Here is a 27,901-nt window from a genome sequence, read left to right on the forward strand (position 1 = left end):
TTAAAACCGAGATGAGAAGAACTTTTTTCACACAGAGAGTGGTGAATCTCTGGAACTCCCTGCCACAGAGGGTAGTCGAGGCCAGTTCATTGGCTATATTTAAGAGGGAGTTAGATGTGGCCCTTGTGGCTAAGGGGATCAGAGGGTATGGAGAGAAGGCAGGTACGGGATACTGAGTTGGATGATCAGCCATGATCATATTGAATGGCGGTGCAGGCTCGAAGGGCCGAATGGCCTACTCCTGCACCTAATTTCTATGTTTCTATGTTTCTATGAATTACTCAGTGAATTAGTCACCTACTTTGTGTTTGGTCTTGCGTAAGTAGGGGAGGCCACATCAAGAGCACTTAATGTAATAGATGAGATTGGAGGAGGTGTATGTGAAACTCTGTCTCACTTGGACGGGCTCTTCTGGTTATAGGGGAGAGTGCCTGGGGAAGGATGGGATGAGTGAAAGGGAGTCACACAGAAAATAAAAAGTTTATTTTGAAAATTACTAGCTACAAAGCAAGGGTTTGGGAATTACAGCAGAGTTTTAAGCATATATCTTTTTTGCCAGAATGCATATTTAATAACACTGCTTCAGGATACGTTATGAATGAATGCAGTGTGTAAATTATTGCTAAATTATTAAGTAAGGTTATGAGTAAAGGCCAGTTTTGTATTTTGAGCTTTTTTTGGGGAGCATGAGGTTGGTCTATTGGAAGGTGTATTTGTAATGTGTTTGAACATGGGGCTATGCCTTTAGGGCATTGGTTTTCATTTAAGAATTTATGGCTCTGCATTGGACGGCTGGGAGTTTAGGACTAGCTCTATTTGCAGGATTATAGTTGGGGCTTTTAGGGCTGTGGATTTAGCATTTCAACAAGTAACCTTCTGAATGTAATTTGGGGGTTTTAATGTTGATATGGTTTGAAAAGTACAAGAATAGAGTTAGAATATAATTAGTACAGCATAGGAACAGCCTTTCAGATACAATGACTGTGCCGGGAAAAGTTATGAGAACATACAGTGTATTCAGACACCTTCACTTTTTCCGCATTTTGTCACGTTACAGCCTCATTCTAAAATTGATTAATTTCATTTTTTTTATCATCAATTTACACACAATACCCCATAATAAAAAAGCAAAAACAGGTGTTTAGAAATTTTTGCAAAGTAATTGAATAGAAATAACCGAAATATCACATTTACGTAAGTATTCAGACCCTTTACTCAGCACTTTGTTGAGGCACCTTTGACAGCGATTACAGCCTCAAGTCTTGGGTATGACGCTACAAGCTTGGCACCTGTATTTGGGTAATTTCTCCCATTCTAAACCTGCAGATCCTCTCAAGCTCTGTCATGTTGGATGGGGAGCGTCGATGCACAGCTATTTTCAGGTCCCTCCAGATATGTTCGATCGGGTTCAAGTCCGGGCTCTGGCTGGGCCACTCAAGGACATTCACAGACTTGTCACAAAACCACTCCTGTGTTGTCTTGGCTGTGTACTTAGGGTCGTCGTCCTGTTGGAAGGTGAACCTCTGCCCCAGTCTGAGGTCCAGAATGCTCTGGAGCAGGTTTTCATCAAGGATCTCTCTGTACTTTGCTCCATTCATCTTTCCCTCGATCCTGACAAGTCTCCCAGTTCCTGCCGCTGAAAAACATCCCCACAGCATGATGCTGCCACCACCATGCTTCACCATAGGTATGGTATTGGCCAGGTGATGAGCAGTGCCTGGTTTCCTTCAGACGTGACGCTTGGCATTCAGGCCAAAGAGTTCAATCTTGGTTTCATCAGACCAGAGAATCTTGTTTCTCATGCCTTTTGGCAAACTCCAAGCGGGCTGTCATGTGCCTTTTACTGAGGAGTGGCTTCCATCTGGCCACTCTACCATTAAGGCCTGATTGGTGGAGTGCTGCAGGTATAGTTGTCCTTCTGTAAGTTTCTCCCATCTCCACAGAGGAACTCTGGGGCTCTGTCAGAGTAACCATCGGGTTCTTGGCCACTTCCCTGACCAAGGCCCTTCTCCCAAAGGCTCAGTTTTGCCGGGCGGCCAGCTCTATGAAGAGTCCTGGTGGTTCCAAAGTTCTTCCATTTAAGAATGACGGAGGCCACTGTGCTCTTCAGGACTTGCAATTCTGCAGAAATTGTTTTATACCCTTCCCCAGATCTGTGTCTCGACACAATCCTGTCTCGGAGGTCTACAGGCAATTCCTTCGTCTTCATGACTTGGTTTTTGCTCTGATGTGCCCTGTCAACTGTGGGACCTTGTATAGACAGGTGTGTGCCTTTCCAAATCATGTCTAATCAATTTAATTTAGCATTGGTGGACTCCAATCAAGTTGTAGAAACATCTCAAGGATAACCAATGGAAACAGGATGAAACTACGCTCAATTTTGAGTGACATAGCAAAGGGTCTGAATATTTATGTAAATGTGATGTGATATTTCAGTTATTGATTTTTAATTACTTTGCAACAATTTCTAAACACCTGTTTTTGCTTCTTCATTCTGGAGTATTGTGTGTAGATTGATGATAAAAAAAAAAGAATTTAATCCATTTTGAAATAAGGCTGTAAAGTAACAAAATGTGGAAAAATTGAAGGGGTCTGAATACTTTTTGAATGCACTGTAACATGTTTTTGTGGAGCAACTACAAATTAATGGGATTTCCAGAGGAAAGGGAGAGTATAACAGGGTGATGGTTTGTAAGAGTTCAAGACAGAAGAAGAGTTATTTGTGGTGATGGAATGGTTTTTCAAGGGAGGACATTGTACATGAAGAGGGAGGTCCCTTTACTAGGTCAGGAAGAAAATTGGTTGTCAACATGTTAATGAAAATGCTAGTAAGAAATTGATCTTTTGGATAAGATAAACTTCAATAGAATATCGGAGAAATATGGGTATGATGGAATTTAGGGAAGTATACAGTTTCAGGGACTGTGAGCTGTAAGTACCTGTGGGGGAGTATGGCTTGGCAGGCAATGCATGGGGAAAAGAGTTGGAATGTTCCCAGTGATGCCCACATCAGGGGAAACAAATTAAGTAAATCTTGGTGACAGAAGAGCTTGTTCAAAAGCTATAAACTTCAGAACTATACATGGCCATTATGCTTGTTTTTACACTGCAATAATTTGCCTGCATTTTTGAGATGACAAGTTTTATTCTCATTGGTTTATCGCATTCTGAGTCTGCATGACCCTGTCCCCTGGGAGTAAGTATTGTTTGTGTCCTGTCTTCTGAGGTTTGCCAAGACACAATCTGGATTTGTTTCAGTGGAAATGATGCATGCAACGTGCATGTGTTTGATCACATAGGGTCCTTAACTTACTAAAAACTTGCTAAACCTCTGATTACATGGAATGCTTGTGGTAGCACAGTGAAGGTTCCGCAAACTTCCACATGAGCAGCTTTCTGACAGAGAAGACATCTGATTGCAATTTAAAAATCATTTCATGCTGTCCTTGTCCAGTGTCTTACGTCAGTTGACCAGATGGAAAACATTAGTTAATTTCACATCTCAACCATCCACGAACATGCTTCTTGTAATCTTTGGACAATTATGTAACTCAGCTGCCCATACATTATAGAAATGACCCAATTACTATAAATTTTGCAAACTGTTTTTTGTTATCCTTCTGTAGGTGCTAGTCGATTATTGGGGTGCAGCTTAAAGGCTGTTATTTTGCTAAATGCTAGCTTTTTCTGAGATATAGTTCAGTGGCTACAGTTGTCCTTGGGTGATAATTCATAATAAAATATGACCAATACCTGTGGCTGCATTCCCATCCATCATCTAAGCTGCAATCTTCATGTAGTATCCTTGTTAGTAACATTCAGTGGAATTTTTCTCCAGCGAGAAAGTGACAGCTCTGGTTAACTTATTTCTTATTGAAGTTGCAGACATCCACATTCCTCCTGTTCCATTGGATAACAAACTAACACACATGCGATTTTTCTTTTCTCATTATCTTGGACACAGTGAAGCCATTAGTGCGTGAATTAATCTGGCAATTTATGGTGACTGTAGCTCAGTTGTTGCTTTGTATGTTTTGTCTACATTCGATTTGGGGGAGGTTAAAATCGTTAAGTAGCTACACATTACTAGAACATCACAGTTGATAACGGGCCACAAAGATGAAGGGAATCCTGTCACTCTTCATTTTACCTGTGGATTGTCCAGAGATGAGAGACTTGTTTATTTGAAAAAGCTAATGTGACTCATGTTGCCCCATTTTGCATTACCCAATCCCCATTGTAACCATTAGTAGTGCCAGATCTTATAAGCAGGTCCCTCAATAGCATTGCAGCTGTAATTAGGAACCAAAGCTATGGCTCTGTCAGAGTGGTACTGAATTGCACTTTGTAAATGTGGGCATGCAATACATGTTGGTAGGCCTTTTGTGCTATTAATACAAATTACATGGCGAAGAGGCTGTGTCTCTGTCAGCCCGACAGATAGTAACTCGTGTAACCAGGGATTATGTCTGAATTAGAGCCAGACCTGCCGAAAGGGTGGGCAAGGTCTTTGAAGCATTCTGATGTGATGTGAGGCCAGTGAATGCTGTTGGTACAGCCTGATGTATTGAGTGGGCTGACAATGTGGATGGAAGGTTGATACTCCAAATAAAGACACCTGGAAGGGACTGGGAAATATGGAAGGGAGGAGGTGAAACAATGCTATCTGACACTTTCTCAGTAGTTAAAGGGAATGCACTCTGTGGGTGAGTGCACAGGAGAAGCAATCTAATTGGAATTTTTTTTAAACTAGATGATATAATGTGAGTGTGAGTCATTGACAGGATCGCTGACAGCAGTGAAGCAAGAATGGAATTCATTAATACAGATAACTGAGAATCACGTCGCAGAGCAAAGAGACAATGCCAGATTTCATAATAGATAATGAGTCTGAAATAATTTCTTAGACAAAGTGTAAGGCTTGCAAGAACCACAATATGATGCATTTAATTTTGAGAAGAACTCCCACACAAACCAAAGTTTAAACTTAAATAATAATGCCTTTGAAGGAATGTGACCCACAGAGCACAGTGGAAATTTGTTGAACAAAGTATTGTGGACAATATGAGGTCAACATATAACACCTGGAGAAAAATGTTCCATATACAATTAGGCAGGAATGGTCAACAAATGAACAGAAAATATATCTTATGGACAAGATAATGACACAGAGTGTAAAAATAAAGCTTTAAATGAAATCAGGGGAGGAGAAATTTACAAATTTATAGGATAAGGCATTAGAAACATAGACATAGAAACATAGAAAATAGGTGCAGGAGTAGACCATTCGGCCCTTCGAGCCTGCACCGCCATTCAATATGATCATGGCTGATCATCCAACTCAGTATCCTGTACCTGCCTTCTCTCCTTACCCCCTGATCCTTTTAGCCACAAGGGCCACATCTAACTCCCTCTTAAATACAGCCAATGAACTGGCCTCAACTACCTTCTGTGGCAGAGAGTTCCAGAGACTCACCACTATCTGTGTGAAAAATGTTTTCCTCATCTCAGTACTAAAGGATTTCCCCTTTATCCTTAAACTGTGACCCGCTTGTCCTGGACTTCCCCAACATCGGGAACAATCTTCCTGCATCAGACAAATGCAATTCAGGACTTTTCACTTCACAAGCAAAGTCAGAATGACGGTTAGTGAAGAATTCGAATATTTGCTGAGCGTTCAGATGCTGCGCGCGCCTCCTGCACCAAAGGGGGGGGGGGGGGGGGGGGGGAGCGTGTGTCGTCACACACAAAGATCTTGTAGCGGAGAGCTCCGCTATAAGATCTTTGGTCACATACTAAGCACGCGCCTCCACAAACAGATGAGCGTCATCTTGAATGGAGAGCGCGTGGCCGCCTCCACAAATAGTCACCCACACTGAGGACCCGCCCCCACAAAAAATATTTTGTGAGGAAGGGGAGGAGGAGGGTGGAGAGGGAGAGGGGGAGGGGGGGAGAAGAGGATGGGGGAGAGAGGTGAACTGGCCTCAGTTCAGGGAAAGGAAATAAATAGTGAGAACAAGTGTGCAAAGCATACAAATGGAAGAGTTTATCTCTTATTGGCGTCAGAGAAGGGAAAATGGTAAAAAGACAAAATTAAAAGCTCTTCAGAATGTAGACGCATTTATAATAAGATAGACAAATGTGAAGGCACAAATAGAAATAAATATGCTGCAATGTGACCTATGTTAGGAAGTGAGTGAGGAAATAGGAAACAGGCAAAATGGACTGGGTAGATTGATAGTTAAGAGTGGATTGATGGCAGTGAAGAAAACTGTACCTTATCTAAGAAAATTAAGAAGCAGCATCAGTGCGTTAAGAAATAGCAAAGGGCAGAAATTATGGGTGGGAATTTTCTATATTCCCCTAGCAATAGTGCTGATGTAGAAAATGGTAGAAATCTGAAAATTAAAGAAGCATGTTACAAGAACATACAGTAAATATAGCAGTTTAATTTGGGCAGACCAAATTAGCAGTAGCAATATGGAGAATGAATTACTAGACTGTGTACGGGATGGCTTTCCAGATCAATTTGTTGAGGGCCCAGCTGGAGAACAGGCTATATTCGATCAGTTACTGTACAATGAGAAAGAGTTAATTGATGAACATTTTAAGGGGCATTTTGAGAAGTTTGATCATAATATGAATGAATGAATGAATGAATAACTTTATTGGCCAAGAATTCACATACAAGGAATTTGCCTTGGTGCTCCGCCCACAAGTGTCAACATGACATACAGTGACAGTTAGGAATGACACATAAAACAATAATAATAAAACATTATTGATTTTACTTCGGAGTCACGTGAGTGACTACGTGAAGAAGGGCCGTCCGTCTGCGTGTGCGTCATTACGTCTGAACGCAACGCGCGACGGACTGGCAGAGGCACTGCGTCCTCCCAGGCCATTAGGATGGGCAGGTAAGGAAAGTTGAATCACTTACCTGCGTTCTTTCGGGCTTGAAACTTTTTGTAGTTTCAGGGCCCAGATGTCGAGGATACGGTCCGTGGGGAAGTCGGCTGCCGAAGACCGCAACATTTCCCAGTAGCGGGCAACGGTGTTTCCCGACATTTAGCGCCGGCAGCTGAACCGGCAGGAGACTTGTTGCAGGAGGAGAGCTCCGTTGGTGGTCCTGCAGTACGGGAAAATCCACCCGCAAGTCAAACAACCCGTTGACTCAGAAGAGTCCGGGGAGGGAAAGGGATACCCTGCCTCAACGGAGAGCGTCTGAGGACGACTCTCCCACATAGGAGCAACTTTTTGGAGAAGTTGCTCCAACAATGACCTGCTCTAAGGAGAGAGCTGTGTCAGCCCGGGGCCTACAGCAAGCAGTACCGGGAGCCTCGCATAATGGGGCAACCCAATGTCTTCCCCATTGGAGGGGGAAGTACATATGGAAGAAACCACTCTGAATCAGAGTACAAAAGCAGGGCGGGGGAAACCTTCCCAGGGACAAGCAGAAGAAAGGAAGTAAGTAAGTAACTTTTACTTATATAGCACTGTTTAAGTTAACTTGCACCAAAGAGCTTTACATAAAATAAATAATAAGCACAAAAGAAAAGAAATACTTCTGCAATCATCCCCACTGGGTGCTTCCCTGGATAGAGATCTAGAAAATGTCTCCTGCTCTGAGGAGAGGAGCATTCACGGTCAGTTTTCAGTCTGACCCAAAGCAAGAATCTCATTTAGGCCCGCTGGAGGGGCCATGTCAGCGCAGGTATCCTCAGGGGCCTGCGGCAGCACCTGTTTTCAGTGCTACCTACAAATCTCACTCTCAATGGAGGGGAGTGTAAGTGATCAGTAGGTAACTGATCTCGAATTACAATACTATACAATACCATTTATTTGTAATTTGAACCTCACATAACGTTCAAACGAAATTTGGTTTCGAGATCAGTAGGTAACTGATCTCGAATTAAAGTATGAACATACTGAAGCACATGCATATGGCCTCAAGAGACAGCAGTTGGCAGAATATCCGCACAAATGCCGGCAAGGGAACAGCGCTATCAGGGTGACTTTGGATAAACCAGCCGCCGAATCCTCTCTTCAGGTAAGACCAGAAGAAGGAAGCAAAAGCTGTCGGACCAATCAAGGTACCAACGACAAGCAAACTTCATCAGCAGGCGACAACACACCCCACACCTCCATAGGGGGTAAGCAGTTCACTGAAGCCGGTGATAGCTTGAAAGCTGGGCACGGAAATATGATCAGAGTCGTCTTTCAAGGCAGACTCAGAATTATGGCCAGAATTGTCCGACAAGGCAGGCTCAGTATGATAAGGTTTTCAGACCAAGACCCAAGCAGAGGTCAGGAGAAACATGGAATCCACACTTCCTACCAGTCCAACTCCCAATCAAGGAGAGAAAAGGAACCCGCACCAGGGGCCTTTGGGCTTACCACAAGACCACCGGTAGCCATGGCAGTAGGTGGGTCTGGGTTTACTGAAACAAGGGATTGTGGACCAGTTACATGTTGGTAACTTTACTCTTGTGTTTTTGTTCAAAATGACAATAACATGAATTTCAGATCTGGTTTTAAAAAACAGATAACAACATGTGATTATTTTTTACTGCACAACATACATAGGTTCCAAGCAGACTTGGAACTCGGACCGGAATTGTCTTCAAGGCAGGCCCAGTATTTTGGGCAGGATTGCCTTCCAGGACAGGTGACAGATGGAGGATGTCACTTCATCCAGGTTTAACTCATTTGTGCAGTACAGACTTTTAGAAACAGCAATTTTTTGTTACGGTCTAACTACTGTTTTATAGGAGCTTCCTATAAAATGGTCACATGGCATGCATCGACCTCAAAGATGCATACTATTCGGTGTCTATTCATTAAGAACAGGAGATATTTGAAGTTTAACTGGATGGCATTGCTCTGCCAAATGGGTTGACATCAGCTCCTAGACTATTGACTAAACTACGGAAACCAATTCTGGGACTACAAAGGTCTCAAAACCACATAGTAATGGCATATTTGGAGGACATTTTCATTTTGGAGTCACCAAGAATTGGCAGAAGCATCAGTCAAGCAAACCAAAACCCTGTTTGAAAGAATTGGTTACCTCATCCATCCAGTTAAATCAAAATTGACACCTACAAGGGTAATTGATTATCAAAAACAGTAAATGTGTTGGTGACTTTGCCTAGGGGCAAACGACAATATTAATTAAGCCTGCAATGACCTGATAGTCAAATTCTAGCCATCTATCAGGCAAACAGCGAGTGTAATTGGCAAATAGTAGCTGCATTCCCAGCAGTACGGGCCTTTGCATTACCAGAACTTACAGCAAGCAAAAGAACGAACACTCAGATTACATGCAGGCCGAATTGGCAAACTATGAATTGCCAGCAGAGGCCATTGTTGAATAACTATGGTGGATAACGAATGGGAGACAGCTCAGGGAAATTTTGCTCGAAAGCCATCGAGGGTTCTTCAGACCTATGCAAGCGGCTAAGGATGGGGAGACACCAACACAGTCTAAAGCTGTGGGGGCAGATGGAATGAGCAGGAGTCTGTAATTCCCTAACACATGGAATCAATTACCCAGAATTGTTGGGGGCACAATATGGACTCAAGGTTCTCTGTAGCGATATGCAACCGGTGCTTGTTCAAATTCAGATTGATAACACCACTGCGGTGGCATATATCCATTAACAAGGGTGGTGTAAAATCTGTATCTTACGACAGATTGTCGAATCTCATTTGGCACTGGTGTATCGAGAGGAATATTTGGGAAATCTACGAGGTAGATATAACACGGTGACAGATGCTGGATCACGAATGTTTAATAACAACACAGAATGGATGTTGAATCAGACAGTATTTAACAAAATAACTACACGATTTGGCATACCAGATGTTGATCCGTTTGCATCTAGACTAACCATTAGTTACCCAGATATGTGTCCTGCGAGCTGGATCCAGGAGCAAGGCAGTGGATGCTTTCTCCCTCAATTGGGGAGGAATGTTTATGTATGCTTTCCGCCAATTTGTCTCACAAACCGATGCTTGACAAAAATCAAGCAAGACTAAGCCACAGGCATATTGGTAGTGCCAGATTGGCCTACTCAAGCCTGGTCCCCAAAAATTTGGGAATTATAGTCCAGCCAGTAATGGCTGTACACAAGAGCAGGGACCTCCTAGTGAACCCAGTTACAGGGAGCAATCATCCACTACATGAACGTATAACTTGTTGGTCTGCAGATTCTGAGGAGGCCATTTCAAGGCATAGGACTGTCCGAACAAATACAACACAGTTCGGATAACGGATGTCTTGGAGTTCCTATCAACTGTACTATAACTATAAACTAAGTTATAGTGCATCTATAGTGCCAGAGGCGCACTCTCCTCCAATCTGATGCCGGAAGCAGGGCACAGTTCGATAGGAACGCACCCCTTTACAACAAAATTCATGAAGGGAATTTGCAATTTAAGACCTCCAAGGCCAAGGTACACTGACACATGGGATGTGAGCATGGTACAAACCCTACTTTGACAGTGGGGACCGCCTATAACTAACCCTGAAGGTGGTATGCTGACAAAGAGTCCAGACACTGCAAAAGCTACGGTTGGACTACATGACCACCAATATGAACAACATAACATTCCTAATCAGGAACCTGATAAAACAGAGCAGGACATGAATGCCAGGGATGGAGATCCAGTTCTTGGCATATCCAGAGGACCATCGGTTGTGTGGGTGGCAACATACTAACACCACTATCTGAGAGTTACGGAGAACCTCAGAGGCTCAGAACAATCGGTCCTCATCAGCCATAAAAAACAAAACAAAAAAAAAACAAACAAAACCACACCAAAAGGTGTCAACTCAAACCATCTCCAGATGGTCAAAAGAGGTAATGGCGGTAGCAGGAGTAAACATTTATATGGTTAAATCTCACTCCACCAGGGCTGCATCTATGTCGGCAGCAAGAGCTATGGACGTGCCCCTTGACGACATCCTAGTGGCTGCAGGATGGACGAATGAAATAACGGTCCACCGGTTTTATAACAAACCCATAACCGGACTGGGGGTGTTTGCACGTACCATTTTAAGTTCTGTCCCTTAGTTTCCCCCCCAAGGTTGGGAGGGGTAACTTTTTTTAAAACTTTTCTTTCATTTAAAGCATCAGTTTCTTTACTTAACTACGTAATGTCTGAATGCTTTAATGATTACACGCATCCATGGTCAATCCATTCAGTGTGTGACGCCTAGATTCGTAACCGGCGTAAAATCACATAGCTTTGAAATCTTCACGTAGTCACTCACGTGACTCCGAAGTAAAATAGTAAGATTAAATGAGAACTTACCAGTTTGAAGTTTGATCTTGATTTTATGAGGAGTTACGATGAGCGATTACGTGCCCACCGCTCCCACCCTCATACTATCAAGGTCATATGGAAGTTCTAGTTTCTTCACAATCTTACTATTCTCAGGTCTTCTTTTTATCTGTGATTTAACACCGCTGCTTTGAAGATTGATGCGCACGCAGACGGACAGCCCTTCTTCACGTAATCGCTCATCGTAACTCCTCATAAAATCAAGATCAAACTTCAAACTGGTAAGTTCTCATTTAATCTTACTATTAAACATGTGAATTAAATAAACCACCAGAGCAAAAGAAGGCTACAGATTTCTGGTTGTTGAGTAGAGCTACTACTCGTGGAAAAAAGCTGTTTTATGTCTGGCTGTGGCAGCATTGACAGTCCGGAGTCGCCTTCCAGAGGGAAGTGATTATAAGAGTTTGTGGCCATGGTGAGAGGGGTCAGAGATCATCTTACTCGCTCGCTTCCTGGCCCTTGCAGTGTATAGTAGAATGATAGAATGTCATTAAGATTGAAAGTGAGTTGCTCCAATCCAAATCCAAGGACGTTAAATCTAAACAAAGCAAAGAGAAAAGACATGAGATAAAAACAAAAACTGCTGGAAATACTCAGCAGGTCAGGCAGTATCTATGAAAAGAGAAAAAATAATTAACATTTTGGCTTTGAGGTTTGTCAGAACTGGGAAATAGAGAATACAAGGTAGTTTTTTGTTGCAGAGAAAGTAAGGGAGGAATGGGTTGAACAAAGGACACTTCTCTCGGTTGAGACAAATGGGTTAACATGGCAGCTCAGTGGTGCAGCTGGTAGAACAGATGCTTTGCCGCTCCAGTGATCCGTGTTCAATCCTACTCTCATCTAATTTTTTTTTTGCTGTAATTGATTCAAAAGACATAATCAGATTCAGAAATTGTTTCTATCTACAAAAATCCTTAGGACATATATTTAAAACATTGGTTAAAGAGCCATGGTGATAAGTTGAAAAAATAACTTGCAGCAAATAGTGATCATCTGAAATTTACTGCCTGATGGAATGATGGATGGAGATTCAATAGTTGCTTTCAAAGAGGAATTAAATATATACTGAAAGAATTTATTCCTGAATATAAGACTGTGGGGAATGAACTGGGATGAAACTGACAGGATTGCTCGCTCATACAGTGAGTCACTGCAGGACCAATGGACCAAACAATCTCCATCCAAGATACGGCATTCCATGATTAGATGACCTGTTTCTCTGTTGCAACACTCAAAGCATATATATTACTGCTATAACATACTGTTTTGAGCTTTTTGTGCTGAAGTAGTCAATAGGTGATTCCTGCACTGTATTAGCTGATCATTTTGTTCATAAGCAGACTGATCAAGTTGTTTCTTGACTGAGAGTGTATTTCTGGGCTGCTTCTGCATTGCAGCTGACTGAGAGTCACTGGGCTGTTTCTGAGATTTAATAGTCTGATTGATGTAATGGTTTGAGAGCTAATGTTCTATATTTCAATGGTTGTCTTCATTTTGGGATGATCTCCATTCCCTCAAACCCATCTCTTGTTTACTGTTGCTTACACTAGTGTGTGAGTTGTTAGCTTATTTGACCATAGTGTTTGGGCTGTTTTTGTGCTGTCACAATTGATCGTTAAAAGGGTTCTGTGTGTGAGCAATATTATTTGATTATATTTTTCTGTAACAGGCTGATTCGATTTTTCTGGCTCTGTATTGGAATAGATGATTTAATGGGTGTTTCTGAGTTGTAGTGGTTTGTGATTGGATCAGCTTCAGTGCTGAGAGTCAATCTGTTTCTGAGCAGCAGAGATCCAGAGATGCTGCTTATCCCGCTGAGTTACTCCAGTATTTTGTGTCTATCTTCTGTGCAGCAGATTTGATGACACAGCTTTTGCACTCACTCAACAATCTAAATCAGTAACATCTTCCATATGGTGCCAGGTTGCCTGTTTCTGTGTTGTAGTGGATTGTGATCCCATAGTCTTTTTCTGTAGTGGAACAATTGGCGGTTCAGTGGTCTACGTTGCATTAAACGGTGTGTTGATCTCCTACAGCTTGTTTCGATGCATTGTTTCTGTACTACTGCAGTATGATGTTCTTTAGCCTCTTTCCATTCTCTTCCGGAACATAAATGTGATTCAGTGGGCTATTTACATATTTTAATAATCTTATTCAATGAACTATTTCTATAATATAACAGGTTATGATTCTGAACTATATTATTTCTTTACTGTAACACACTTCTTATCCACGGCAGTTACCGATATTATGGGCCACACAAATTCCAGACCTCATTTTGTGGTGATCCTTTCTGTTTACTGGTAAATTTTATTATTATTCAGTAACCTGAAACTTACAATAGTGATGTCTAAGATTTTCCAAATTTGAAGGTCATGTGTTTATAGTACATTATAGCCATAGAATTTTCATACTTTGTCTTTGGCATTGCCACCTTTTACTGAGCAGGGAAGTTCGGACTCGAGAGCAAACCCTAGACGTGAACTTGCGGTACAATGAACTTCATAACAGGAAAGGAATTGAAACAGAATGAGGAAATAGCTTCCTGGCTATTCAAGTCATCGAGTTCCTCTTTAGAGTTCAACTGTTAGCATTCATTTCAAGAGGACTAGGACTAGAATAGGATAAGCAAGGATGTAATGCTTAGGCTTCATAAGGCACTGATCAGGCCACATTTGGAATATTGTGAGCCGTTTTGGGTCTCTTATCTGACAAAGGATGTGCCACCGTTAGGTTTATGAGAGAGATCCAGGGGATGATTGGGTTAACGTATGGGGAGTGTTTGAAGGCTCTGGACCTGTATTTGCTGGAGTTTAGAAGAATGAAGGGGATTTAACCATATAACAATTACAGCACGGAAACAGGCCATCTCTTTCTTTAAAACTTACCAAATAATGAAAGACCTAGATAATGGATGTGGAGAGTTTGTTTCCAGGGAGAGTCTCGGACCAGAGGGGGCACCCTCAGAATAAAAGGACGTACTTTTAAAATAAAATGAGGAAGAATTTCTTTAGCTAGAGGGTGGTGAATCTGTGGAATTCATTGCTTCAGCAAAGCATTCGACAAGGTTCCGCATGGTAGGCTGCTTTGGAAGGTTAGATCGCATGGGATCCAAGGAGAGATGGCTGAATGAATGGAAAATTGGCTCCATGGGAGGAAGCAGAGGGTGATGGTGAAAAGGTGATGGTGGAAGGTTGCTTCTTGGAATGTCAAGAGTGTTTTATTGTCATATGTCCCGGATGGGACAATGAAATTCTTACTTGCTGCAGCACAACAGAATAGGAGGCCTGTGACTAGTGAAGTGCTTCAGGGTTTGCTGGGCCCATTCCTGTTTGTCATCTATATCAATGATTTGGATGAGAACATACATGGCAAGATTAGCAAGTTTGCTGAGATACAAAATTGGGTGGTTTTGCAGATAGTAAAGACGGTTGCGAAAAATTGCAGCAGGATCTTGATCGATTGCCCAGGTGGGCTGAGGAATGGTTGATGGAATTTAATACAGAGAAATGTGAGGTGTTGCATTTTGGGATGTCTAACATGGGCAGGACCAACACAGTGAATGGTAAGGCTCCGAGGAGTGTTGTAGAGCAGAGTGATCCAGGAGTGCTGGTGCATGGTTCCTTGAAGGTGGAATCGCAGGTAGATAGGGTGTTCAAAAAGGTTTTTGGCACATTGGTAGTCAGAGCATTGAGCGTAGAGTTTGGGAGGTCAAGTTGCAGTTGTATAAGACGTTGTTGTACAGGGTCCTGGTGAGACCCCATTTGGAGTATTGTGTGCAATTTTGGTCTCCTAATTTGATGAAGGACATTATTGCTATTGAGGGAGTGCTGCGTAGGTTAACCAGGTTAATTCCTGGGATGGCAGGTCTGACATATGATGAAAGAATGGGTTAACTGGACTTGTATTCACTGAAATTTAGGATAAGATGGGATCTTAATTCCAGTCAGCCACGAGGTATCCCCTGATCTTCAAGAGACAGAATACTTAACCCTTTAGTCCTAGAGTATCCCCAGTTCTACATATTCTCAAGAGTGGTGAGTACATGGAATGAGCTGCCAGAAGAAGTGGTAGAGGTGGGTACAATTATAGTATTTAAAATACTTTTAGACAGGTACATGAATAGTAAAGTTGAGAGATATGTGCCAAATGCAGGCAAATTCAACTTGCAATGATAGGCATCTTGGTTGGCACAAATTAGTTGGGTCAAAGGGTTTGTTTATGTGCTGTATAACTCTTTATATCGTTTGCTGTACTTAGATGCTCACTTTTTCACCTTTTAAGAATATATTTATCTGGTGGGCAATCCATCTCATGTTTGAAGATCTTAAATTTAGGACAGATGTTTATTGCTCAGATGTTTGGCCCTTTGTCAATCTAGCACTCTTATCAGGTATGTTGCAAAGCCTACCTGAAGCGTCGGTGAAAATCTGTCGCTGCGGGTGTGCGCGATTTTGGCGCCGTTTAGAGGGGGCGGGTTTAAAACGCGATTTTCTCTAAGCTGTTCCAATCGAAAATGTTCAGCCTAGTTAATTATTAACGAAAAATCGCTGAAAGACCCCGTCGCAAAAGCTATTATTAGGTTTAAAGGCCTTGAATAATAGTTATAGTAGTTTAAAAATCAATCTCTAAACCCGCGACCGCCAGCAACCGCAGGGTCTCATAAAGCAAACCACAGAAGGTAGGCTGTATATTTTTACATTAAAAAGGGCTTCTAAAGATCCCTTTATACAAAGTTTAATATTGCGAGCAGCTCATTTTGGGCCCATTATATCCCGCAGTATTTTTCTCGGCATTTGGGGCACAAATCTACCGCAATGTGAACGTTCTAAACCAGCGCGTTCCACAGGGACCCACTGGAAAGCTGATTTAAATGGACATTTATTTACAGCAATTAAACACTAAATTCCTTCCATTTGGCCTATAAATTAATGTAAATGAGATTTAAAAATCATGTTTTATTGTGAATTATTTGTGAATATTATTTGGACATTTAGGCTATTTAAAAATGTTAATCATTTATTAAGAAATGGATAGATGTTTAGATCTAGTAATTGAAGTCTGAAATTAGCTACAATTAGGTAACTAACTAATTATATGCTTTAATTTCAGGTCATCCAAGTAAGATTATTTTATATTTGTTTCAGAATGCTTCAATCTATGATAACTGAAAATTTCATTCAGTTCTCTTAATTTTTAAGAAAGTTATGGGCTTTTGACTGTTCACGATCACAGCTTTTTTGTTATGTCCATAGAAAATCAATAGGGAACAAGATGCTCATTTCCCAGTATGAAAATGGCCATAACTTTTTAAATACTTGAGATATGAAAGTGAATTAGGTGTCAAATTAAACTTATTTTTATGCTTTATCTGATGGGATAAATTACAGATTTGATTTTTAAAATCTCAAAATTTTGTAACATTGCTACTCTTATCCTCAATACTATTCTGTTCTCAAATGGTAATGTTATAAATACCCAATTGCTCTCTTATTTTATCGACATTTTGTTCTATCGAGCTTCTCTAAATGTCATGATTTTTCTGTAGATTGATGTATCAAACTATTCCAGGTTACAGTTTCACTGTGAGATCCATAGCATGCAAGTTGACTGCTGCCATATCCTGTAAGAGGAAGAGGATTTCTTGGAATGTATGCGGGATAGTTTTCTAAACCAATGAGAGAGCAGGCTATTCTAGATTGGGTATTGAGTAATGAGGAAGGGTTAGTTAGCAGTCTTGTTGTGCGTGGCCCCTTGGGCAAGAGTGACCATAATATGGTTGAGTTCTTCATTAGGATGGAGAGTGACATTGTTAATTCAGAAACAAGGGTCCTGAACTTAAAGAAAGGTAACTTTGAGGGTATGAGACGTGAATTGGCCAAGATAGACTGGCAATTGATTCTTAACAGGATTGACGGTGGATATGCAATGGAAGGCATTTAAAGACTGCATGGATGAACTACAACAATTGTTCATCCCAGTTTGGCAAAATAATAAATCAGGGAAGGTAGTGCATCCGTGGATAACTAGGGAAATCAGGGATAGTATCAAAACAAAAGATGAAGCATACAAATTAGCCAGAAAAAGCAGCCTACCAGAGCACTGGGAGAAATTCAGAGTCCAGCAGTGGAGGACAAAGGGCTTAATTAGGAAAAGGAAAATAGATTATGAAAGAAAACTGGCAGGGAACATAAAAATTGACTGCAAAAGCTTTTATAGATATGTGAAGAGAAAAAGATTAGTTCAAACAAATGTAGGTCCCTTGCAGTCAAAAATAGGTGAATTGATCATGGGGAACAAAGACATGGCAGACCAATTGAATAACTACTTTGGCTCTGTCTTCACTAAGGAAGACATAAATAATCTGCTGGAAATAGCAGGGGACCGGAGGTCAAATGAGATGGAGGAACTGAGTGAAATCCAGGTTAGCCGGGAAGTAGTGTTAGGTAAATTGAATGGATTAAAGGCCGATAAACCCCCAGGGCCAGATAGGCTGCATCCCAGAGTACTTAAGGAAATAGCCGCAGAAATAGTGGATGCATTAGTGATAATTTTTCAAAACTCTTTAGATTCTGGAGTAGTTCCTGAGGATTGGAGGGTAGCTTATGTAACCCCACTTTTTAAAAAGGGAGGGAGAGAGAAAACGGGGAATTACAGACCAGTTAGTCTAACATCGGTAGTGGGGAAACTGCTAGAGTCAGTTATTAAAGATGGGATAGCAGCACATTTGGAAAGTGGTGAAATCATTGGGCAAAGTCAGCATGGATTTATGAAAGGTAAATCATGTCTGACGAATCTTATAGACTTTCAGATGGCTTTCGACAAGGTCCCACATAAGAGATTAGTATACAAACTTAAAGCACACGGTATTGGGGGTTCAGTATTGATGTGGATAGAGAACTGACTGGCAGACAGGAAGCAAAGAGTAGGAGTAAACGGGTCCTTTTCACAATGGCAGGCAGTGACTAGTGGGGTACCGCAAGGCTCAGTGCTGTGACCCCAGCTATTTACAATATATATTAATGATTTGGATGAGGGAATTGAATGCAACATCTCCAAGTTTGCGGATGACACAAAGCTGGGGGGCAGCGTTAGCTGTGAGGAGGATGCTAGGAGGCTGCAAGGTGACTTGGATAGGCTGGGTGAGTGGACAAATGCATGGCAGATGCAGTATAATGTGGATAAATGTGAGGTTATCCACTATGGTGGCAAAAACAGAAAAGTAGACTATTATCTGAATGGTGGCCGATTAGGAAAAGGGGAGATGCAACGAGACCTGGGTGTCATGGTACACCAGTCATTGAAAGTAGGCATGCAGGTGCAGCAGGCAGTGAAGAAAGCGAATGGTATGTTAGCATTCATAGCAAAAGGATTTGAGTATAAGAGCAGGGAGGTTCTACTGCAGTTGTACAGGGTCTTGGTGAGACCACACCTGGAGTATTGCATACAATTTTGGTCTCCTAATCTGAGGAAAGACATTCTTACCATAGAGGGAGTACAGAGAAGGTTCACCAGACTGATTTCTGGGATGTCAGGACTTTCATATGAAGAAAGACTGGATAGACTCGGCTTGTACTCGCTAGAATTTAGAAGATTGAGGGGGGATCTTATAGAAACTTACAAAATTCTTAAGGGGTTGGACAGGCTAGATGCAGGAAGATTGTTCCCGATGTTGGGGAAGTCCAGAACAAGGAGTCACAGTTTAAAAATAAGGGGGAAATCTTTTAGGACCGAGATGAGAAAAACATTTTTCACACAGAGTGGTGAGTCTCTGGAATTCTCTGCCACAGAAGGTAGTTGAGGCCAGTTCATTGGCTATATTTAAGAGGGAGTTAGATGTGGCCCTTGTGGCTAAAGGGATCAGGGGGTATGGAGAGAAGGCAGGTACAGGATACTGAGTTGGATGATCAGCCATGATCATATTGAATGGCAGTGCAGGCTCGAAGGGCCGAATGGCCTACTCCTGCACCTAATTTCTTTGTTTCTATGTTTCTATGTACAGGTAATATGTTTACTGATAATGCCTAACTTGTAAATGATACTCTGAATTATGATTATATATTTATTGGTTATTATTTCTATAATTATACATTAATATTTAAAGTTACTACCAGAGGGATGGCAGTAGGGTTTTAATCTGGGAGAGGGATCGATTTGACAAGTAAGTTAATGTGGTGGAAGGTTTGGCTTCACTGGAAATGGTGATGTAACAAGGGAATCGGGAGAGTTAATGTACCAGGAAGGTCAGCATTGATGGAGTTGCTGTGCAAGGGTAATGGGCAGATTCCTCAGATTCTGGTGAACTTCTACCGCTGCACCATCGAGAGCATCCTTACCAACTGTATCACAGTATGGTATGGCAACTGCTCTGTCTCCGACCGAAAAGCACTGCAGAGGGTGGTGAAAATTGCCCAACGCATCACCGGTTCCTGACTCCCCTCCATTGAGTCTGTCCAAAGCAAGCGTTGTCTGCGAAGGGCGCTCAGCATCGTCAAGGACTGCTCTCACCCCAACCACAGACTGTTTACCCTCCTACCATCCTGGAGGCGCTACAGGTCTCTCCGTTGCCGGACCAGCAGGTCCAGGAACAGCTTCTTCCCTGCGGCTGTTACATTACTCAACACTGTACCTCGGTGATTACCAATCACCCCCCCCCCGGACACTCCTTCCACCAGGAAAAAAAATAATTGCACTACTATGACTGTATGCACGTAAATATATTTATTTATTGCTCATATTCTATGTCGCTCTTCTAGGGAGATGCTAACTGCATTTTGTTATTGTCTCTGTACTGTACACTGCACAATGACAATAAAGTTTGAATCTGAATCAATCTGAGTGCTTTTTTGCTTGACATGACGTATGTTTCCTGACTGATTCCATTCATTCCAATTATTGGTTTTATTTCTGCAGGCACATGCAAACTGGACTTTCCTGATGCAAACAAACTTCATTCCTTCCAGCTGAATGTCATGCCAGGTAATCTTTACTAACCTGGTCATAAAACTGCTTGGCTGTGATGTTTTATATTTAAAAAAAACAAATCATTTATGTGTATTTTTTTTAGGGTTATATGTGCCACAGTTGTTTAATTGCTACATGATTTAAAGAATACAATAATGCTATAATTTAAAAGATTAGTAGCTGGGTGGGCGGCGCGACTCGCGTCGCAGCGGCCTCTGCAGTCCGTCTGTCTTTTTATTATTTTTTGTCCTGTTTCAATGTAGTTTTTATTTATTTTTGACGGGGTATGTGTGTGTGGGGGGGCGGGGGGTGGGGGGGTGGGGAATCTTTTAAAATCTTTCCCCTGCACGGAGAACCCGACCTTTTCCTTGTCGGGTCTCCGTTGTCGTTGGGGTTGAGCAACGTGGAGCGGCCTCCAGCAGGAACGACCTAGGGCTCCAGCCACGGAGCTGCGGACCTACTCACCATCGTAGAGCTGGCTGAGTTCGGAGCGGGAGGAGCGGTGGTGGCGCGCTGCTGCGACCGGACTCCCGGAGATTTGGAGGCTTACTGCAGGTCTGGTGGACAGTAATACCGGGAGCCCGCGAGTCCCTGCTGGGAAACCGCTTTTCGGGGCTTCCGCAACGGCGACTTCTCCCGCCCGAGTTGCGGGGTCGCAGAGTACCTGGAGCGGGGCCTTACATCGCCTGGCGTGGCTTGGAATGGCTGTGGGACTTTGCTAGCGCACGCCGGGGGCTCCAACACCAAGACCCGGAGCGCGGCCTTGCATCATCCGGCGCGGCGTTAATGGCCTCGGGACAATTACCATCGCCCGCCGGGGGCTTTGACTCTGACATCGGGAGGGGAAATGGGGAGTGCAGGGGAGGGATAAGTCTTTGCCTTCCATCACAGCGAGAAGGAGATGCGCTGTGATGGATGTCTGTGTAAATTGTGTTGTGTCTTGGGTCTTTTTATTGTGTGTATGACTGCAGAAACAACAATTTATTTGAACCTCAATGAGGTTCAAATGACAAATAAAATTGTATTGTATAAATAATACTTTCATCTCTGAATCAAACATGGGTTCAAGAATCCCCCTATAAAATTGAGCACATACACTTAAATGATTCGACTAATAGAGTACCAAAGATGGAGCACGGTTGAGGGAAATTGGATCAGTGTGTGAACTAATGAGCCAATGATGCACTAAGAGGTTGGGTAGTCTCTATGCTACAAATTCTACCAGCTGTGCATGTATAGTATGGCTAGATGCTTCAACAATTGTGGTTTGGATACACAAACTTAACTGATAAACCTAATGGAGTACCAAAGAGGTGCTGCCCTGTTGGAGCTATAATCGTTGACTCGATTTTTGAAATCAAGAGCCTGCATCCCATCTGATAAATGCGAAAGATTCCATGACTGAATTACAGGATAGTTTTCCAAGCATCCTGACCGACATGTATCGCTCAACATGCCTAGTCAGATTCCCTACATTATAGTAAGATTGCATCTCCCTGATAGGCTTCATAGTATTTTGGAAGACTTGGTTTTGTGGAAGTTGCTATATAATTGCAAATTCTTTTGAGACACTTTGGAAGGTTTAACAATCTCTGATTCAACACCATTGTTTAGCAAACAACTCTGGAATTTATGCTCCAGTACAAAACTGCAATCAGAGTATGTGAAAATCAAAAAAAAAAAACTGTAGATAGAAAATAGACAATAGGTGCAGGAGTACGCCATTCGGCCCTTCGAGCCAGCACCGCCATTCAATGTGATCATAGCTGATCATCCCCAATCAGTACTCCCCATATCACCTGACTGCTATCTTTAAGAGCCCTATCTAGCTCTCTCTTGAAAGTATCCTGAGAACCGGCCTCCACCGCCCTCTGAGGCAGAGAATTCCACAGACTCATAACTCTCTGTGTGAAAAAGTGTTTCCTTATCTCCGTTCTAAATGGCTTACCGCTTATTCTTAAACAGTGGCCCCTGGTTCTGGACGCCCCCAACATCGGGAACATGTTTCCTGCCTCAAACGCGTCCAAACCCTTAATAATCTTACATGTTTCAATAAGATGCCCTCTCATCCTTTTAAACTCTACAGAGTATAAAGCCCAACCGCTCCATTCTCTCCGCATATGACAGTCCCGCCATCCCAGGAATTAACCTTATAAACCTACGCTGCACTCCCTCAATAGCGTTAACCTCCTTCCTCAAATTACGGGACGTTGTATTTCTAAGCTTGCTAATATCACAGTATTTTTATATGAAACCTCTTAAGCCAACACATCTCTGGTGAGTTGCAGCATTAATGTGTTAAGCATCAGCTCATTATTCGTGCAGTGATTGATGATAACATTGTTAGTGTAGGTTGGTTGTGACGGGGGGACTGGCGTCACTGACTAAATATAATGCAAACTTAATATAATGATAAGTGCAGTGAAATTATTGTTATTATTTTGCAAACACATTTCATTGAATGTTGATTCCTGTCATCATTACTCTTAAACCATGGCTGTTTTTTTTGCTTTTACTGATTTCCTGACATAACTAATAATCGCTTATCTTGCTCATTGGTAGATAATACATAAAGATGAGGGGAGCATATCTTTGATTAAGGGAAAATATTGTATTTAAAATGGGAAGCAAAGTGTTTGTTCAATTATGCATTTGCACTTTTGGTCTTGTTTCTATTAGTGCCTTTGAAGTTGTCGGCATGGTGGTTGCAAATTTATGGAATGGGGCAGGTGAATTGCTCTTGTGGTTTATGAAACTAAGCTTGTGTTGGTGGGTCTAGAGGACATTAATGATCATCAGCTTGCTAATGATAACTTATGCAAGAGATATACAATACAGCAATCAGATCTCAGAATGATCGACAATTAACAGATCCTGTCACAGACTTGCATTCACCTCAGATTTGCTTCTTGTATTCTTTCCTAAAGTCATTGTTGGCATCAGACTCCTGACTCATCTTTGTTGCTCTATTCGGGTAATACTGATTTGAATTAAGAACAGGAATTTCTAGTGGGAGAATGATGTGGATTTAAACAGAGGTGTTAACGAAACGGGCAACCGGGAAGGCTCATGGGATGCCATGCCCCGCAGCTGAACGAAGAAAGACCCATTGGGTCTCGGACTGTATGGGGAAGCCATCGAGCCTCCTGCAGACACATGTTCCAGCAGGGCTGTCTAGCGGGTGGCAATATCGGACACGAGGAGTTATTGCCTCCAGCGCCTTAACGGTCTGCTGCGGGAGGCACCCTTGAAACACAAAGAGCGATCAGATGGGGAGGGAGATGTCAGATCGCGGGCCCATCTGGTCGAGGGTGACGGAGGAACGCTTCCAGCAGCCTGGGGCTTACCTAGATTGGAAACTGCTCCAGTACATCGAGCACATGGACCAGACTTTGCATTTATTGTAAATGGCGCCAAAAGATGTCAACTCGTGCATGTATAATCTATCCAAAGCAATTTCACTGTGCAGTGAATATATGCAAATAAAGTAACAATTAAACTATTGAGTCAAGCACAGAATTTGTCACATATGAAACGTATGCTTAATACAAAATGTTGATTGTCGAGATGTGTAGAAAGGAACTGCAGATGCTGGTTTAAACCGACGATAGGCACAAAAAGCTGGAGTAACTTAGCCGGTCAGACAGCATCTCTGGAGAAAAGGATTAAGTGACATTTCAGGTTGAGGCCCTTCTTCAGACTGAGAGTCGGAAAGGGAACCAAATTGCTGAATAAATTGTGGTTCTCAATCTTGGGTATAACTAGACCAGGTACAGACCAGTTGGGGCCGTCCCCCAAGGCAATATTCCACTACTGACCCAACTGCGCAGGCATGGCTGACGGGTTCCCGTTGTGATGCCAGTGATCCCCGTTGTGACGTGAGTCACGGCAAACTTTCCCCAACTGTGCGGGCGCAGCCGGCAAGTGGGAGCACGGCTGCGACGTTTTTAAAGTTCAAAATGGCAACAACGTAAAAAATAAGATCAATGTGAATGCATATCATTCTTCCTCTTCTGTCCCCTATTCCCCTCCTCCCTCTCCCCACCCTCCACCAACCCTCCTGCTCCCTCCCCTCCTCCCTCTTCCCCCTCCGCTCCTCCATTACCTCGCCATCCCTCTTCCTACTCCTATCCTCCTCCATTCCCACTCATCCCCCAGCACTCCCTCCCCCAACACTTCTCCCTCCCTCTTCCTTCCCCTCTCCTCCTCCCCTCCCTCACTCCCTCCCTCACCTCTCCCTCCCTCTCCTTTCCCCTACCCCTATACTCCCTCCCTCCGTCCAATCGGGATTTTTTTTTTAGAAATTAAATTATCAATAAAAATCACGTTTTTTATCTTTAAAATAACTTAAGAACAATGTTAGGTTAATGAAAACGGAAGAATTTGATTAAAACTGAGTTTTTTTGAAATCACGATTTTTTAATGGAAATGAGATTTGGGATCCTATTGCAACGTCATTGTAACACGGCTGATGGGCAGGGCATGTTGAAAAGTGGTTTTTGCAAAGTTTAAAATGTCAATAAATTGTAAAATATACCATCAATCTGAACAAAACTAGTTTCATTTACATCACAGTACAATGGTGAGTAGGGTGGGCCAAAAATGTTAGTGCTATCGTGTACCAATTTGGTGGGGTTTTGGGATATTACGCACACGCATGCACTCAGGCATACAAACAAACAAGACCCCTCCCCTCCTCCATTACCTCACCATCCCTCTTCCTACCCCTATCCTCCTCCATTCCCCCTCATTCCCCAGCACCCCTTCCCCCTCCTCCTCACTCTCCCTCTTCTTTCCCCTCTCCTTCCCTCCCCACTCCATCCCTCACCTCTCCCTCCCTCTCCTTTCCCCTACCCTCAGGCACTCCCTCCCTCATTCCATAACCCCTCTCCCCTCCCTACACCCTCCTTTCCCTCTATCCCCCTCCTCCCCCACTCCTCACCTCCCACCTATCCCACCCCCCCACTCTCCCTCCTCACCTCCCCCACTGCCCTTCTCTCCCTCTATCCCCCACTCCCTACCTCGCGCACCCCCCCCCCCTCCTTTCCCTCTCTCCCCCCTCCCTACCCCCTCCCCTCTCCTCACCTCCCCAGGATCTTGATGTAAACCACCGTCTGCCCCGTTTTCTCCACGACGTCGACGATGAAGTTGTACGTGAGGCGGGAGCTGTCGGGGGAGATGGGCCGAAAGGCCTGAAGCCGGGTGAAAGGGAGGGAGAGGCCAAGGCTGTGGCCTAGTCCTTGCCCCGGGTCCCGCTCCCCTCCCTCCCCGCCGGCCCGGAGGAGCAACGCCGCTGCCCCCTGACCTAGCCCCAGCCTCTGCACTGCGATCATTTCAAAGCCCCTACTTGAGGCGGGGGCTGTCAGTGGGGGGGACGGGCCGAGCGGCCTAGAGCCGGGGGAGGGAGAGGTTGAGGCTGCGGCCTATTCCTTGCCCCGGGTCCCGCTCCTCTCCCTCTCTGCGGGCCCGGACTCCGCCGCCCCCAGAACTCGCCCCAGCTTCAGCGGCGAGGTCATTTCAAATCCCGCACGCGCGGATACCAGGCCCACTGTGAACGCGTGGGGAGACATTCAGTTATTTTAAAATCCGCACGCGCGGATAACCTCAGTCACTCCCTCCTTCCCTCCCTCCATAACCCCTCTCCCCTCCCTACTTTCCTCCTCTCCCTCTATCCCCCTGCTCCCCCACTCCTCACCTCCCCCATCCCACACCCCACAATGAAAAAAAAATTGAATTCTCAATTAAAATCACGATCTTATTAAAAAATGGGTACGTAAACAAGAAGTTTTTTTTTGAGGTGTGCATAATTGAATGTAAAAGTGAATGAGCTAGCGAAATGGAAAAAATGACGGGGTTTCATGACGGAGTGCAGGCGGACCAAGGAATCAAAGGCCGAATCTGACACACACACACACACACACACACACACACACACACACACACACACACACACACACACACACACACACACACACACACACACACACACACACACACACCCCCACACACACACACACACACACACCCCCCCCCCCCCCCCCCCCCCCCCCCCCCGGGTTGGGTCCCTGTCACACGGGAGGTCTGGTCCCCCAACGCAATATTCCACCACTCACCCATCGCCCCCACGGGAGGCCTGGTTCCCCAAACACAACCCGTTCCCCAACGTATGATTCCACCACTCACCCGTTCCCCCAGCGCAATATTCCACCACTCACCCATAACCCCCACGGGAGGTCTGGTCCCTCAATACAACACGTTCCCTAACGTAAGATTCCACCACTCACCCGTTTTCCCAATGCAACCCGTTCCCAAAAACCAAAATTCCACCCACAGCCCCCAACTGTGCAGAGGCTGCTCATTTTGCCTTATTCACCCTCTCTCATTTTAAATTAAAGAAAAATGCAATTGCACATGCTAGGGCTAGCAGGACTCTGTCTCCTTCATTTGAAAAAAATGCAATTGGTCATGTTAGGGCTAGAAGGACTCAGTGTACTTGGATAGCAACATTGTTGCGAGCATGGCTACAATCCCATTGTGACGTATCTTTAAACACGGGGAATTTTCTCAAATTGGTGTTTTGTAAATTAAAAAATGTTAATAACATAAAATATAACATAAATCTGAACGAAACTTGATACACTACACAACAAGACTATTGTGAGTAAGGTGGTGCAAAACTTTTAGCGCTATCGTGTACCATTTTGGCGTAGTTCAGATCATGAAAAGCTCGATCACAAACAATCAAACGTTTTTTAATTGTAAATGAAACCTCTCCCCTATACTACCTGACTGGCACGACAAGTGGAAAAGGGATTTATTAAAGCTTAAAATGTGAATAACTATTAAAATATAACAATTTAAACGTTAAAAATGAGATTTATTCAGTTCTTTCTTGTTGCGTCTCTTGCTCCACTCTGTTTTGTGTTCTTTCTCGTTGTTCCTCCACATGTTCAGTTAATTCTTGTTGCGTCTCTTGTTCCCTTCTGCTCTTCATTTCCTCTTAATGTCTCTTTGCGTCTTTCCTTGACCATGTTGCAACTCGTTTTCTCCCTCCTCTTGGCATGATGTAAGAAAGAGGTAGATATTTATCAGGATGTAAATATTTATGAACTTCTAAATACAATTCTATCTATTAATGAACTCTGAAGAAGAAGAAGAAATTGGCGATCTATTTGTTTGAAATAAAATAAATCTCAATACAAATGGTTCTTTTTTACCTGCCAGTTTCTGCCTTCTTTGTCGTTGATCGTCGATGTTCAGTTCTTTCTTGTTGCGTCTCTTGCTCTCTTCTGTGTTCTTTCTCATTGATCCTTGACATGTTCAGTTATTTCTTCTTGTTCTCTTGTTCCCTTCTGCTACTCACTGTTACCGTTGGCAACGATGACTGCAACTTATGTAAATTATCCCATTGTGATTGGTGGACTGAGATGGCATTGTGACATCATCAGTGGAAGCTGCTAGAGGTGTGTCAGAAGCAGTTGGTTTTGTTCAAATTTTGCTTTTTTAAAAAACTTTAATCATCAATAACGTGAAATATAGCATCAAATCTGAAGGGAACCTGGTTATGTCATGGGCGGGAAAAATGTGA

General features: G+C 43.2%; 1 protein-coding gene and 1 long non-coding RNA gene across 6 annotated transcripts in view; one reads left to right on the plus strand and one right to left on the minus strand.

The window, feature by feature from the left end:
- Window positions 1–27,901, plus strand: part of ube2f (ubiquitin conjugating enzyme E2 F (putative)) — a 108,490-nt gene that overhangs the window by 34,923 nt on the left and 45,666 nt on the right. For 4 of the 5 annotated variants that reach the window (XM_033024477.1, XM_033024474.1, XM_033024475.1 and 1 more), the window contains one exon: window positions 20,263–20,328. The exons of the other annotated variant lie outside the window; for it this stretch is intronic. In XM_033024477.1, the coding sequence (XP_032880368.1) occupies window positions 20,263–20,328 (66 nt within the window). The remainder of the gene's footprint in view (window positions 1–20,262; window positions 20,329–27,901) is intronic. 5 annotated transcript variants of the gene reach the window in all.
- LOC116975407 lies at window positions 14,128–27,683 on the minus strand. The gene is made up of 3 exons (XR_004412616.1): window positions 27,531–27,683; window positions 27,227–27,368; window positions 14,128–14,140 (listed from the first exon to the last, which is right to left on the minus strand). It is a non-coding gene; the product is annotated as an uncharacterized LOC116975407 (long non-coding RNA).

This window comes from Amblyraja radiata, chromosome 7, assembly GCF_010909765.2.
Source record: "Amblyraja radiata isolate CabotCenter1 chromosome 7, sAmbRad1.1.pri, whole genome shotgun sequence".
Lineage (NCBI taxonomy): Eukaryota > Metazoa > Chordata > Chondrichthyes > Rajiformes > Rajidae > Amblyraja > Amblyraja radiata.